The 15,610-nt window shown below is 44.4% G+C and overlaps 1 protein-coding gene across 18 annotated transcripts in view; it reads right to left on the bottom strand.

Moving 5' to 3' along the window:
* Pard3 (par-3 family cell polarity regulator) overlaps positions 1-15,610 on the bottom strand; it is a 549,854-nt gene that overhangs the window by 287,263 nt on the left and 246,981 nt on the right. For all 18 annotated transcript variants that reach the window (XM_017601371.3, XM_006255836.2, XM_017601370.3 and 15 more), the window contains exon 5: positions 2,647-2,778. In XM_017601371.3, the coding sequence (XP_017456860.2) occupies positions 2,647-2,778 (132 nt within the window). The remainder of the gene's footprint in view (positions 1-2,646; positions 2,779-15,610) is intronic.

Raw genomic sequence — 15,610 nt, 5'->3', positions numbered from 1 at the left:
AAACAGGAGCCACACCTGTCTCCCTTCCTTAGACACCTGTCAGCTCACTACATCAAGTTAAAACACACATGGGCATGTGCCCACACATGCATGTGACACAGCTTTGTTAAACTCCTGGCATTGAGATTTGAGGTATTCCACTGAGTAATGGGTTTCTTCAGGGCTGGGAAGGGACTAAGCCGGTAGAATCGTATCCTCACCAAACATTCAAGTAAGTTTCTATTTCTCAGCACACTCTGCCAATTAGGTGAAGTTTTCCTTGATGCAAAGAACCCTAAAACATAGGTTTTTCTCCAAAGGTCAGGGCAGTCACTCCTGGCACAGTGCGGAAATGGCGGCTGGAGGTACCGTGTAGCTCTGCTCCCTGCCTCTGCTAATTGGGTTCAGGCCTGTTTCAGACAAGGAATGAAAATGGCAGACTCCCAATTAGCTTACATTCCCTTCAGGTCTCTCTTCTTTCTGTTCCTAACGTCTTGCAGTCGAGAACTTAGAAGGCTTGTGCCGACTGGTATGTAGATTTTTATCGTTTGCAATAAAGCACAAAGAAACAGGAACAAAGTCAGCTTATGATCTATTATCTGCCAATGTTAAAAAATACTCTATGCACAGTCAGGAAAATGATATGGCTGAAAAGATTTCCAACTTCTTAAAACACTTCCCAACGTCAAAACTAGGAGTTTCTTGCTCTTTTGGTTTCCTGGTTTCTCAGAGGAAACTTCAAAGCACAACAAACCATGCCACTTTTATAAGTCTCTCCTCCTTCCTCTGAGAAGGCTCAAAGGAAAGAGATCCTAGGATTAACATTAAAAAGGATGCTTTCTGAAAGATGCTCAGCCCCCAGCCTCCTGAGTGTCTCCCTTAGGACTGAGACAGACTGTTCAGAGCAAGGTGAGTTTATCACCTTAAAGCCAGACAGCGTGTCTAGAGTTCAAGTCCAGCCCACCCCTAGTGCAGGGCTCTGAAGTCCTTCACTTCTGCTATGTTGTAGAAGTAAAATCCACGAAGAACCCCACAGAGTGAAAGACTTCTCCATGTTCCGTTATGCAGATCAGTCCCCCACAAAGAACAAGACATCTGCAAAGGATTTGTTTGTGCTACATATGCCTGCTGTTCATACCCTTGGCCAAGCTGCTGTGGTCACAACTGCTGGGGGGGGGGGGGGCATAGAGAGAGACAGAGACAGAGAGCAAGATAGAGACAGAGAGCAGAGAGAGACAGAGAGACAGAGAGAGACAGAGAGACAGAGAGCAGAAAGAGAGACAGAGACAGACAAAGACAGAGAGCAGAGAGAGAGAGACAGAGAGACAGAGAGAGACAGAGACAGACAGAGACAGAGAGCAAGACAGAGACAGAAAGAGAGACAGACAGAGACAGAGAGCAAGACAGAGACAGAAAGAGAGACAGACAGAGACAGAGAGCAAGACAGAGACAGAGACACAGAGAGACAGAGACAGAGAGATACAGAGAGAGACAGAGACAGAAAGAGAGACAGACAGAGACAGAGAGCAAGACAGAGACAGAAAGAGAGACAGACAGAGACAGAGAGCAAGACAGAGACAGAGACACAGAGAGACAGAGACAGAGAGATACAGAGAGAGACAGAGACAGAGAGACAGAGAGAGAGAGACAGAGACAGACAAAGACAGAGACAGAGACAGAGAGCAAGACAGAGACACAGAGAGAGACAGAGAGAGACAGAGACAGAGAGAGAGACAGAGACAGACAAAGACAGAGAGCAGAGAATGAATATAAGCAACAAACTCTTCAGTAGGAAATGAGCAAAGACAAAACCTAGCAGAAACATGAAATCTAAAACCTGGCTGGCCTCCTCAGTCCAAAGGCATCTCTACAGGAAAACAGACATCAGTCCAACCCTGGTGACCCCGAGTTGTCAAAGCAGAGGACCCTACATTTTGTATACCCACTGAATGCAATTCCCCTCACTGTGTTTTCAATAGCAAAACTGGAGAGAAGGGTAAGCTACAGAAGGGACATCAAGCATTGAACCCAGAGGACTCGTGGAGAACATTTAACTGAGCAAATCACAACTAAAGGAGGGCAGCTGGAAGGGAGGTCCAGCATGGAAACTAGAATCTGTGCTTTTTCTCCTGCTGGAACAACAGTGCTTGCTTCCGGCAAGAAAACCATAATCTGACTTTTGCTGCGCTTTCTTTTTGTGGCCCAGTAGGTGGAGTCAGGTGTGACTGGTTGTACTGTTGATGAGAAAGCCCCACTGTCTTCCTCCGGGTGTAGTCCTGTTTGTGCCAGATTTAGTGAGTGGATCATTGGTCAAACCTCTGTGGAGGAAGACATGCTAAGCTCAAGGTGGAAGGGCTCCATTTTCTTCACACGATGCCTACCAAGTCATATGAACCTTCCAAATAGCCTCCAGAGGAGGAATGAGAAGGCTGTGTGGCTCCTCATTTCAACACCTTTGGATAAAAGGCAAACTTTTATATCAAAACTACAAAGAAAAACGATGTCGCTTGTGAGACCAAAGATGTACTTCTGTGATTAAACCATCGCCTTTCAGAGACCCGGGTTGCCATTTTTTTTCTCCGCATACCGCAATAAAAAAAAATGTCAGGTACCACATGTTGCCAACTGCTGGCTGTCAGCCAACACAGCGAGGACACGCTACTTTACCTGTTCTTGCTTCTCCAGCCACCGGTCTACCATTGGGTGGCTGGCACTCAGAGAGGAGCGGGCGTTGTCTCTCTGGAACTGGTTGGACCAGCTACTGGGATCCCGTGGGAGGCTCCTGTAGTTTTCATCTTTCTATTAAAAAAAGAAACAAAAAGGCAACTTTATAAAAAGAAATACATGGACCTCACAAAATAATGACCTATTTGGGTTTTCTGAAGTCAAGGAAGATTAGTCTACATATTTGGAATATTTTTCCAAGTCTATACAGAATAGTAGAATGAAGTTGGACCTCAGAAATTCTGGTAAATGCCAGGATAGGGAAATTCTATGAGGATAGCATGAGGAAGCCACACGGAATCCACACAGTAGGGAATAGCATTAGGAAGCTACAGAGACTACACACAGTAGAGGATAGCATGAGGAAGCCACACAGAATCCACACAGTAGGGGATAGCATGAGGAAGCCACACAGAATGCACACAGTAGGGGATAGCATGAGGAAGCCACACAGAATACACACAGTAGGGGATAGCATGAGGAAGCCACACAGAATGCACACAGTAGGGGATAGCATGAGGAAGCCACACAGAATACACACAGTAGGGGATAGCATGAGGAAGCCACACAGAATGCACACAGTAGGGGATATGCACACAGTAGGGGATATGCACACAGTAGAGGAAACTACACAGAGTGCACTGGGTAGGGGATAGCATGGGAAAAACTGCATGGAATGCACACAGTAGGCCAAGGACTTGCAGCATTCATGCTCTCACTCAAATCAATCTCTAGCCAAATGTGCATTTAAAAGGTAGCATGCATACAGAGTTACCCTCTCAACCTACGAATTTCTTTCATTCTTTCCCTATATTACGATTACTCCCAATGAGTTATCAAAATGGTGAAAACAAGAAGAAAACTACATTTTCTTCTTCTCTATATTCTTGAAGTTTTGGGCAAAAGACTGAAGATTCTTTGGGCTTTTCTATTACTTCCCAAGCTTGCTGTCAAGATTAACTTAAATATCAAGGAAATGCCAGCCTATCATAATACTGGATACATGATAGACAAATATTGATCATTCTGACATGGTTATGACAAGCGACGTCTTTACATGAGGATTTGTTCACTAAGTTTTCAATTCACCACAGAAGTGGCAAATGCAATGCAGCACTGAATACTTCTTTCAAATACTACATTGTAACAACAGGTTTTAAGGTTTGAGCTGCAGAAATTGATTTCAGTTTTCTGAGAAGAAAGGGAAAACGTAAGGTGAAATAAGGAAGAGAAGGGTTTTTTTTTATTTCTAGGTCAATGACTAAATGTAAAGTGTTTCTAAGAACACTTTAAAAAATGCTACCCTCAGCTCAACTCAGGTGGTGTGAGAAAGGACTATAACAGTCTCTATAATAACTGTAAATACACTATGCAATATTTATTATTATTTATTCAATCCCCCTCCCCCGTGTGTGTGTGTGTGTGTGTGTGTGTGTGTGTGTGTGTGTGTGTGTGTGTGTGTAAGGGGTAAACCCATGTGTTGCAAGTAAGCTTGTCTGTTTCCTGTTTCACATGGTTGGGGAGTCCTGGAACATGAAGAGAGCTCTCTCGTAAGTTTCAAAGTTGCGTAAGGCGTTGCGTAAAGGGTCTTAAGACAAACTTCAGCTCAAATGTCAGGACCGTGCCTCCCTCCAGATTCTACTAAAAGACGTATTTACTCATTTCAGCTTCATGTATACCCACAGCTTACATACAATGCCCAAGGCAAATGTGATTTCTTGTAATTACATCTAAAAATGGTGGATCAATTCTCCACTTAACTCGATTATGACATAACTCATACAACACAGGGCACTACTGACAGCCCCGCCCCCCTTTTTTTATTGTGTCTGAAAAATTCTGCAACTTGCATGTGTGCAGTGAACTCTGAGGAGCTGATAGATAAGAAAAGTAGAACCTTTACCTTCCCACAGTAAAAGTGTTCCTAATTCACCAAGTCAACGGCGAATCCGTGCGTAATGCATGTATCAAGACCTGCAGATTATAGCACCCTTAAACCATCGCCAGGAGAGTAAGGAAGGCTGAAAATATAGTTTAGTCCCCATGAAACATATCCTTCATTGTGTTAACATCACACATGCTCTAACATCTTAGACAAGTCTTCTACAGTAACCTCACCTAAAGTTGGGGCTGAGTACACATAGAAGCAACATCCCGGAAGTGTATTCTGGGTTGACAAAGAGAGGATATGAGGAAACATCAAATATGACATGCTTTTGCATTCATATTGCAACATGTCGTTGATCATGATTACCCATGGAAGTATGTGTAGTACACTCTATTTTCATTGGAAACACATTTGGGGATGATATTCTAAAATATGGTTGTCTTAACCTTATCTATGCCAGATCATGTACACTCACTTGTAGATTCTAACTACAAAAATGTGAAAACTTCCAATCAAATATTTCCAGGGCTGGAGAGATGGCTCATCGATTAAGAGCATGGACTGCTCTTCCAGAGGTCCTGAGTTCAATTCCCAGCAACCATGTGGTGGCTCAAGACCACCTCTAAGGGTACCTGCTGTTCTCTTTCTGACATGCAGGTGTGCACACAGCAAAGCACTCATACAATCCATCAATCAATAAATGGAAACACAGAAGTATTTTCGATATTACGGTCCAACCTTAAAGAGAGGAAAGCTAAGCTATCAAATCTTCCTTGCTCCATATTTTTATAGAACCCCACAAAAAGTTCATCATAAACTAGAAAACGTCCCTTTAAATCTATTTCACCCCATGATCAAAGTGATAGAAAAATTCTATACACTGGTAAATATTCAAAGAACAGCAGATATTTTTTCCTTTGGGCATTTTTTTGTCATCATATTAAAATGTGCTGAGCATGGTAGCATACGTCCGTAATACCAGTACACGCAAGACTGAGGCAAAAGGATCACAGCAGATCTGAGGTCATCCTGAGTACCTATATAGCGTGTTCTTGGCCAGTGAGGCTGTAGAGTGAGATGGATGGATGATGGGTGGATGGGTGGTTGAATGATGGATGGATGAATGGATGGATGAATGGATGGATCTATGGACAGTGAAGATATCATAATGATTTATTAAACCATAAAGCAGTAATGACCACTGAGTTTGCTAATGACAAACAATGATTTATTACAGTTAAGTTAGGACTTTATATAAAAGATTAAGATACGGGAAATAATATGGGCAATGACTATCCTTTCCTTAACATAATAATATAAAATTTCCACATAAGAGGCTGTCCCAAACAGTCGCTAGTCTTCAGAAGGATGGTCCCAGTCCCTCTCGTCAGAGAAGCAGGTGTGGCAGCTGTGATCGGGGACTCTCTCTCCTGTCATAAATGTTTCAGTGGCATCAGCAAGTGTGGAAAACCCCTGGCCTGGGAAATGCATATTAACTTTCAGCTCCCTGGCAGGCTGCTTGTGGGATATACCTCTTCCAGGGAAGCAGGGAGGGTATTTTGCTATATTTCCCCTGAAGCCAACCATAATCCAACAGGAGGAAATTCCACAACACCATCCACTTCCTGACAGCAGCTTTAGCTCAGAAACCTGGCAATCCACCTTACCCACAATGCTGTGAACATGCAGATTGTTCACGATGACCATGGAGGTGAGGGGCCCTTCTGTTATCAGCACAGGAAAGCCAGTTACAATCTGTGCAGTTTCTGAGCAGAAACCCCTGACATATTTTTTTTTAAATCACCAAGTCTCACAATATTGTAAAATACAAAATACTCAATACATAAAATCTTCACATTCCCATCCCACGTATCACATGATCCCAAGGGCTCCCTGTGACATTAAGACTTTAAAAATCACAGTTTTCTTTTTTCAACCCAAAATTTGTGACTTTAGAATAATTCAATTTTGCATTTCAACATCATCAACTACTACTACTACTACTACTACTACTTCCTCCCCTTCCTCCTCCTTTCTTCTCCCTCTCCCCCTCCCCTTCCTCTTTTTTCTCTTCCTCCTTTTCCTCTTCCTCCTCCTTTTCCTCTTCCTCCTCTTCCTTTTCTTCTTCCTCTTCCTCTTCCCCTTTTTCCTCCTCCTTTTCCTCTTCTTCCTCCTCCTTTTCCTCCTCTTCTTCCTCCTCCTTTTCCTCCTCTTCCTCCTCCTTTTCCTTTTCCTCTTCCTCCTCCTTTTCCTCCTCTTCTTCCTCCTCCTTTTCCTCTTCCTCCTTTTCCTCTTCTTCCTCTTCCTTTTCTTCCTCCTCCTCCTTTTCCTCCTCCTCTTCCTTTTCCTCTTTCTCTTCCTCTCCCTCCCCCTCCTTTCCCCTTTCCTCTCCCTCCCCCTCCCCTCCGCCTCTTCCAGTACATTTATTCATTCAGGCAAGAGCATATGTGTATGGAAGAAAAAGAACAACTTGAAGGGCTCAGTTTTTGCTTTCTATCCTATGTGTCCTAGGGACAGCCATATTCGGTGTGTCATCCTTTACACACTGAGCCATCTCAGCAACCTCAGATTATCTTTTCCTCCAGGAATGACTCCAAAGAGCAACGAAAAATATTTTTAGGATATTCAGCCAGAGACTATGGGCCTGGGTTACCTGTCATGAGAAGGCTCAACAGCTACCTTGTAAATAAGGGCAGACAGTCTAGTAGTTGCTATCAGCATAGATCAATTATACCCTCACTAAAACAGTTAGAAATAAGGAAAATGGTGGCCAAGTACAACATGGGTTTAATATTCCTTTTGCAAAATGTTTAGGGCTGGTGTTTTAGACACCACCACCACCATCCAGATTTGAGGGGTATCTGCATACACTTGAGGCAACTCGGGCGGTGGGAATCAAACACAAACTTCACTTCATTTCCACGAGTGCCCCGAGAGTCGGCATCATGTTGCAGCAGAAGCCCAGCTACCAGGAGATCTGAGGGGAGATCAAGGTGCCTGCCTGCAGCCTTCAATGCTTGCATCAACTCCCTGGCAGCTGTTGCCATTGCTCTCCAGCATCAAGACTAGCAGCTTCCTAAGAACCTTCCAGCCCTAAGGGTTAGATCAGGACAGCTGAGACGTCCAACTTCACGGACTGGACAGTTACCGGGTTCTCCGATGGCCACTGTTGGAATCATGTAGGACAATCTAACAAGTGGCCTTTGCGATAAGTAACCATTCCATCACTTCTGCCCCTCTAGAGAGCCCCAACTGGCGCACTCATGGAAGAAGAGAATTCATGCAATGCTTCAGGGATTCGTCCTTCTGTATTGAATTTACCACCTCAGGGCTAACCGGCTTGAGCTTGAGCAACTAACTCCAGGGCAAGATGAGTGCTCTGTCTGTGTTGACATGGCTTATCCCACGCCCATGGGGATGTTGAAGTGCAGCCTTCTTACCCATAATTTAGTTTTCTGGTCAGTAGTTAGTGACAGTGTTCCTCTCAGACCTCCAGGAACACATATCGGCATGGGCTAGAACATGGATGGTTCCTATACAAAGAGGGCGGAGCAGAGCTACAGACTCATGAAGAGAACTAATGGTACAGGTTCCTTAGGTGTCCCAGAGCCAACAGACCGAATCAGAGAGCAGACCTGAATAACCAGTGGCAAACACCTAGACTCTTAGGCTCTTATGTTTGGAGCAACTTCCCCAACTGTTCCTCATTTTCTTCAGCAGACCAGAATGCCAGGGAATTTTCTTATGCAGTTTTTGTTTTTCAGTGCTAAGGTTCAACTCTGGGCTTTTACGTGGGAGGTAGGTCTCTGCCCCTCGGCTTCACACAGTTTTGAAGCTGGAAAGGATACCATCCAACTTAACCCTCATCTATCTAGAGGAACAAACAAACCAGACAAGTTATAGGACGTGCTCAACAAAATGTGGACCAACAGGCAGTTCCCCTGGGGAATCCACCACCACACTCCATTTATTCCTCAAGGGTTTCTGAATAAGGAGAAGGCCCACCTCTTTCTTCAACTACTTATAGTTAAGCACATGTAAGCACATAGTAAGCACATGACATCCAACAATTCCTATATCCAAACCTCCTGTTTTGTTTTGTTTTTTAAGGAATTATTTATTTATTGTATAAGAGTACCAGAAAAGGGCATCAGATTCTATTACAAATGGTCATGAGCCCCCATGTGGTTGCTGGGAATTGAACTCAGGACCTCTGGAAGAACACTCGATGCTCTTAATCACCAATCCGTCTCTCCAGGCCCCTCCCTAGGTTTTTTATACACAAGTTCAGCAAAACAATGATGCAGCCTCTACCGACAAACTATATTTATGGTAGTGATGGCTGGACACCAGCATATACTATCTAGTCTTCAGAAATCCACAGTAAAGTATCTGCTGGAAAACTGTGTCTTATGACGAGAACCTTTTCCCACAGGCAAGTGAGAAGCTCTTCTTTCTCTTGGAAAACACACCAAAGGCAGTGAGAAGGACAACCTGAAAGGGGAATTTACTTTTTTTTTTCTGAGTTACAAAAGTGCTTTCTCCTGACTTCTGATATACTACAGAACGGAACTATAGAACAGCCAGTGATAACAAAAGCTTCCGTAGTCTCATTTCAAGGTCTTTCAAAGGAAGCCACGTGGGCACTTAACTTCCCTGGATTGGTAGCATTAGACAATCTGCCAACGTCACACTGGAGAAAGCTGGATTACTATTTTAACCACATAGCCATCTTAGTTAGGCTTCTAAGGCTGGGGAGAAAAGGGTTCATTTCGCTTTATACTTCCAAGTAAACAGTCTATCACTGAGGGGCAGGAACCTGGAGGTAGGAACTGAAGGAGAAACCACTGAGGAGAGCCACTTACTAGCTGGTTCCTTGTGGCTTCCTCAGCCTGTTTTCTTAAGCCATCCAGAACCATCTCCCCAGGGGTGTCGATGCACACAGTACCATACCACATCAATCATTAATCATACACACACACACACACACAGAGAGAGAGAGAGAGAGAGAGAGAGAGAGAGAGAGAGAGAGAGAGAGGAGGAGGAGGAGGAGGAGGAGGGAACAAGGGAAGGAGGGAGGGGGGAGAGAGAGAAGGAAGGAGAGGGAAGGGGAGGGAGGGAAGGAAAGAGGGAGAGGGAGAGGGAGAGGGAGAGGGAGAGGGAGAGGGAGAGGGAGAGAGAGAGAGAGAGAGAGAGAGAGAGAGAGAGAGAGAGATCCCTACAAACTTCCCTACAGGCTAATCTTATTGGCAGCAGTTTCTCAGTTAAGATTCCTTTTTTAAAGACAATTCTAACCTGTATCAAGCTGACAATAAACTGCCCAACTGCCCAGGTCAACTCTTTCAACTAACTGTAAAAGGAGAAATCAAAGCAAGGTACTTCACATCAGATTAAATGTAGACCACTCCAAGAAGAGCCTGGGAAAGTGTGTGTGTGTGTGTGTGTGTGTGTGTGTGTGTGTGTGTGTGTGTGTGTGTGTGTGTGTGCGTGCACGCGTGTAAGTTCTCAGGGAAGAAAAGCTGTCTTACTGGAGATAGAACCTAAGTCTTGGCATATGCTTGGCAAGTGCTCTTTCACTGAGCCACACCTCAACTCCATGGTTCATCCTTTTGAGCTACAATAAGACAGAGAGCATTATTTGATTACTACCACTTAACTAAGAAAACAAATGCAGGCCTAAAGCAACTCAGAAACATTCCACTACGGTGCTGTGTACTTCTGAACCCGAAGGTGAGAAGTGTCTGTCCACACTTACGTTTTCATAAACACACAACTCTAGATGTTTCTATCTCTAATCAAATAGTAGAAATAAAATTGCATGTTGCCTCCAAACCTTTAACCCAATGCCAAGGGAAGAAAGCAGCATGCTTGGAAGGAAGCAGCCAGAGGAAGTGAACAGCGGGTGCCAGGTCCACGGTACCTCATCCGCACCGTCAGCCAAGCATACACCGGCAAGTCTTCAGATGTATTTACCTACACATTTTTCATCTGATGTAGATTTAAAGAAATCATTCCAAAATCGAGGTAGTTGTGCCATATGCCGTCAATCTGCCAAAGCAAAGTATTAACGCTTCTTTCCTTAAAAGATTCAGGTTAAAAGGTCTGGACGGATTGGCAGAACAGGTGGGGGAATTTTAGTGCAAGCTCCCACACTGTCATCCCCTCAGGTTTTTGCTTCAGCTCTCAGCTTCCAAATGCTTCCTCGGGTAAGCCAGGCCCGTGGACACATTTCTAAAAATGCTTCTCCGAGTCATAAACTGACCCTGCATACAGCTGCTCATAAAACGAAAAAGCTGCTTCTGGAGATGCACGTTTGAGAATTACACTTCTCCACAGGAAGCAGGAGGTGTGAAAAAAATGGAGGCAGAGCCTCTGAAAGACAAAGATGCTCTAAGCACCATTCTGGCAGATAAGGTGGGTCCTCTGAGCAGGGCGCGGATAGCACTCTCCCCAAGTTACAATAAAAAATAAAAAACGTAAGGGGTACAGGAAACCTAGAGTCCCTCTGATGAAATCGTGCCACTACCGAAACTTTTGCTTCGACTAAATTAGGAACAGACGGAGGATGGCATCTGGATATCTCGACAAAATTAAAGATAAAAGTGTGAATTTACATCCATACAGTTCAGCCCATCTGAAACCAGCGAGCATTTCTCAAATGTAGGCTTAGAACAGAATAGCTCTAACCATGTATCAGTCGTCAATAAAATCGGATTAAGAATTTTAAGACTACGTCATGTCCAGAGAGAATGAGACAGAAGGGTATGGCAGGCTTGAGCGACACCAGGTGCTTTCTGGGATATGCAGTCTGTTCTCTTGGCTGATAACCTCATCCCTGAGTCAAATACATAGATGATACTTATGGTACTAAGATCTAGTAGAACTTTTTTAAAATTATTTTTACTGGTTATTTTATTCATTTACATTCCAAATCTTATCCCCTTCCCAGTTTCCCCTCTACAAACCCCCTACTCCCTCCCCGATCACCCTGATTCTATGAGAGTGTTCCCCCACCCATCCATCCACTCCCTCATGGCCCCAGCATTCCCCTATGCTGGGGCATTGAGCCTCCACAGGACCAAGGGCCTCCCCTCCCATTGATGCCAGATTAGACCATCCTCTGCTACAGATGCAGCTGGAGCCATGGGTCCCTCCATGTATACTCTTTGGTTGGTGGTTTAGTCCCTGGGAGCTCGGGGTGGGGTTGGGGGGTTGTCTGGTTGGTTTATGTTGTTCTTCCTATGGAGCAAACCTCTTCAGTTCCTTCAGTCCTTCCCCTAACTCCTCCATTGGGGACCCTGTGCTCGGTTCAATGGTTGGCTGCAAGCATCTGCCTCTGTATTGGTCAAGCTCTGGCAGAGCCTCACAGGGGACAGCTATACCAGGCTCCAATCAGCAAGCGTTTCATGGCATTAGTAATAGCGATGGGTTTGGTGTCTGCAGATGAAATGGATCCCTAGGTGGGGCAGTCTCTGGATGGCCTTTCCTTCAGTCTCTGCTCCACTCTTTGTCCGTGCATAAAACTTTTTAAAGTTTTTTTTTTTTAAAGTTTATATTTATAGAAAAAGTCGCAAAGAAGGAACAAAGAGCCCCAAGTGCTCTCTGCCCAGCTTCCTGTAACACCAATCCTCTTTGAAACTGCCATATTTCTGAAACTACCAGGCAGCACTGGCAACGTACTAATAATCTACCTTCTCTCCCGTCTGTTTTCTTCTCTCATGGTCTTGTTTACACCAAGATCTAACCCAGGACCTAAGTCACAGTTACAAGGCTCTTCTCTAATAGGAGACAGTGTCTCTGAGAATCCTGGTCAGGTCCTTTCACCCTCAATTTTGGTTTGAAGAGTGGATCCTTTTGAGAGTTCCGGGGGGAGAGTAGGGATGTGAGAGCCCCGGCCTTCTCATTTTCTCATTTCACAGGGTCATAGGAGATCTGAGTGCCATTGCTGATGTAAACCTGGAGTTTGGAGTTTAGGTAAAGTTAACCACATTCTTCTGCTGTTCAATCGCTAATTGTGTTTTGCCACCTGTGTTCTTTGGGAATGAACTGTCAAGAACAACCACGCTCAAGCAGGTAGTAAACTCTACCTTTAGGGAACAAAACAATGCACTGCTTTGTGTGTGTGTGTGTGTGTGTGTGTGTGTGTGTGCGTGCGTGCGTGTGTGTGTGTGTGTGTGTGTGTGTGTGTGTGTGTGTGGTTTCCTATAAAGAAACGTGTCTCTTTGGTTCCACCTAACTTTTTAAATTCAGTTACAGTGATACCAGTTTGGACTCATGGAGAGATACTTTAGCACAACAGTTCTCAACCTGTGGGTCACAAATGGACCATCAGAAAACACAGATCACGATTTATCACAGTAGCAAAATTACAGTTATAAAGAAGCAATTTAATAATTTTATGGTTGGGGGGGTCACCACATGAATAACTGTGATGGTTTGTATATGCTTGGCTCAGGGGGTGGCACTATTAGGAGGTGTGGCCTTGTTGGAGTGGGTGTGGCCTTGTTGGAGTGGGTGTGTCACTGTGGGCGTGGGCTTTAAGACCCTCATCCTAGCTACCTGGAAGTGAGTATTCTGCTAGCAGCCTTCCTCCTGCACTATACCTGCCTGGATGCTGCCATGTTCTCACCTTGATGATAATGGACTGAACCTCTGAACCTATAAGCCAGCCCCAATTAAATGTTGTCCTTTGTTAAGACTAGCCTTGGTCATGGTGTCTGTTCACAGCAGTAAAACCCTAACTAAGACAGGAACTGTAGCAAAGGGTCAGAGTGCTAGGGATGTTGAAAGCCACTGCTCTAGTAAAATGACATAATCACTTTGAGCTTAGTAAGCTGTCTTGAGTAATTTACATAGACAAAAGAAGGCTAACTGTATCCCTTTCAAAAGCAATACGACTATATGAATGTTAAGAACACAGAGGAGAGACTCATCAAAAGTAGCATGAAAGGGAGTGGGAATCAGTGGATATAATAGGTTATTGGAAATTATACTAATGAAGTTAGCACCTCTTTTACATTTATTTATGACTATGTTGGGGTGGGGGATATCTATGGGAGTTCCCTTGGAGGGCTGAGGAGGGCAGCCAATTCCTGACATTGGTGCCAGCAAGGAAACTGGGTCCTCTCCTGTCTCTCCAGCACAAAGTTAGAGCACTGTGAACCAAGACTAGAAACATTAGGTCATGACAGACTTGCTGAAGTTTTCCAGTCTTGTTCTAATTTTAGTGAATAAAGTTGCTTATAAAAATTACAAAGTATTTTACAGTTGGGAAGATTCAACTTAAAAGCTATTTGGCCATTTATCAAACCTCAGAGTTTATCAGAAGGTGGTACATTGTTAACAGGCCAGAATTTATTTTATCTGTTTATATGCTGGGATTAAAGTATTAAAAGTGAACTCAGGCTACAACTTCTTCATGTTCAACCATTAGGCCATTCACCAAGTCTCTGTCTTCTTATCAATAAAATGGGAAAAGCAATGCTACCAATAGTTCAGAGGCTACCTTACAAGTTGTAGCTCGTAACACTCAGAGCACCACACAGTGCTTTGAAAGAAAGCTAAGGTGGGCAAAGGCCCATCCAAGACGAGTGTATCATTAAAATGCTGGATCTGAAGGTGGTACCACTGGAAAGTACTTGGATGTTTAGAAAGGGGGTCTTATGTGAAGCTTAGCTCACTGACATTCGAGGGGACTAGACATCCCACTCACATCTCTCTGCCTCCTAGCTGATGAAGTCAGTGGTGTGACCTACTGGGGGGTTCCGCCATGAGGCACAGCCCTTCCCGCATGCTCAGACCTACCCCACTCAGAAGTCGGAGCCAAAATAAACCTTTGTGTTTTTCATTTCTATAGAAACTGACTCCTTCATCTACCTTGTGAGAGTAACGTGAAGCTAACTGGTACACATGAGGACCATCTTTCTTCCCACGTTGCTAAAACCTAAGGGGGAATGCACTTCTCCAAGGGCAACCGGCAGAACAGCACCAAGGATGCTCCAGGATGAACCACATGGAGGGTGCTCACTGGCAGGGCTATTAGTGGCTGGATCTAACTCTGACATAAAACAGTTAAGTTTACAGGGTAAATCACCACAGTTACCACAAAAGCCAATTTTAAAAGACGAAATAAGGCCAAGACCCCGGTAAGTGGATAAAGACTGAGATTTTTTTTTTCAGAGCTGGGGACCGAACTCAGGGCCTTGCACATGCTAGGCAAGCGCTCTACCACTGAGCTAAATCCCCAACCCCAAGACTGAGAATTTTAAAGTCAGAATGGTGTACTCGGTATTATTTCACGGTCCAAGCTTCTAAGAAAGCTGGTGTAGCTGACCCGCTTTCCGCTGAGCCTCATGTGGCTCTGGGGGTATTCGTAAAAGATCCCAACTTCAGTCCGGATTTTTCCTTATATATGGTAAAGTATCATATCCCAGAGCACCTTTAAATTTCATAAGTTTAAGCACAAACCTTGTGGTTTAAAGTACGGTTATATCCTAAACGTAGCAGGGAGGGAGTCAAATGAAATAGGACTGACGGTGGGATCAGGTGAGCTTAGCACTTGGAGTCAGGCTATTGTCCTGATGACTACAACCATCACTAATTAAAAGCTCCAAGTGGCACAGAGTTGAATCTAAAGTCCCCTAATACATAAAACAGAGGGGAACTCATGGATATAGAACTCTCCAACAGGAATAAACATCAGAAGTGTTGAAAACAGCAGCCTAAGGTCTGGGTCCGAGCAGGACCTCCTTTAAAGCTGTGGTGGAGGTAAGGGTGAGGTGGTTTGGGGATTACTACAGCAGCACCTGTCCCTAAACTTAGCTCACAGATAACTAAGGCACCATTTCTTCTTCACAGCCATCTGCTCAAGGGTACTAGGATATGATGCTCTATATGTGTGCGTACAGTGCGTGCCTACTCATGCTCGTTGAGGAGGAATGGACTTGAATATATGCAGGTTCGCAAGGGCAGAGGCCAGAGGACAACCTTGTCTGTCTTGTCCTTGCCTCAGGCACTGTC

The sequence above is a fragment of the Rattus norvegicus genome, chromosome 19, assembly GCF_036323735.1.
Source record: "Rattus norvegicus strain BN/NHsdMcwi chromosome 19, GRCr8, whole genome shotgun sequence".
NCBI lineage: Eukaryota > Metazoa > Chordata > Mammalia > Rodentia > Muridae > Rattus > Rattus norvegicus.
This window is presented reverse-complemented; position numbering and strand designations above follow the sequence as displayed.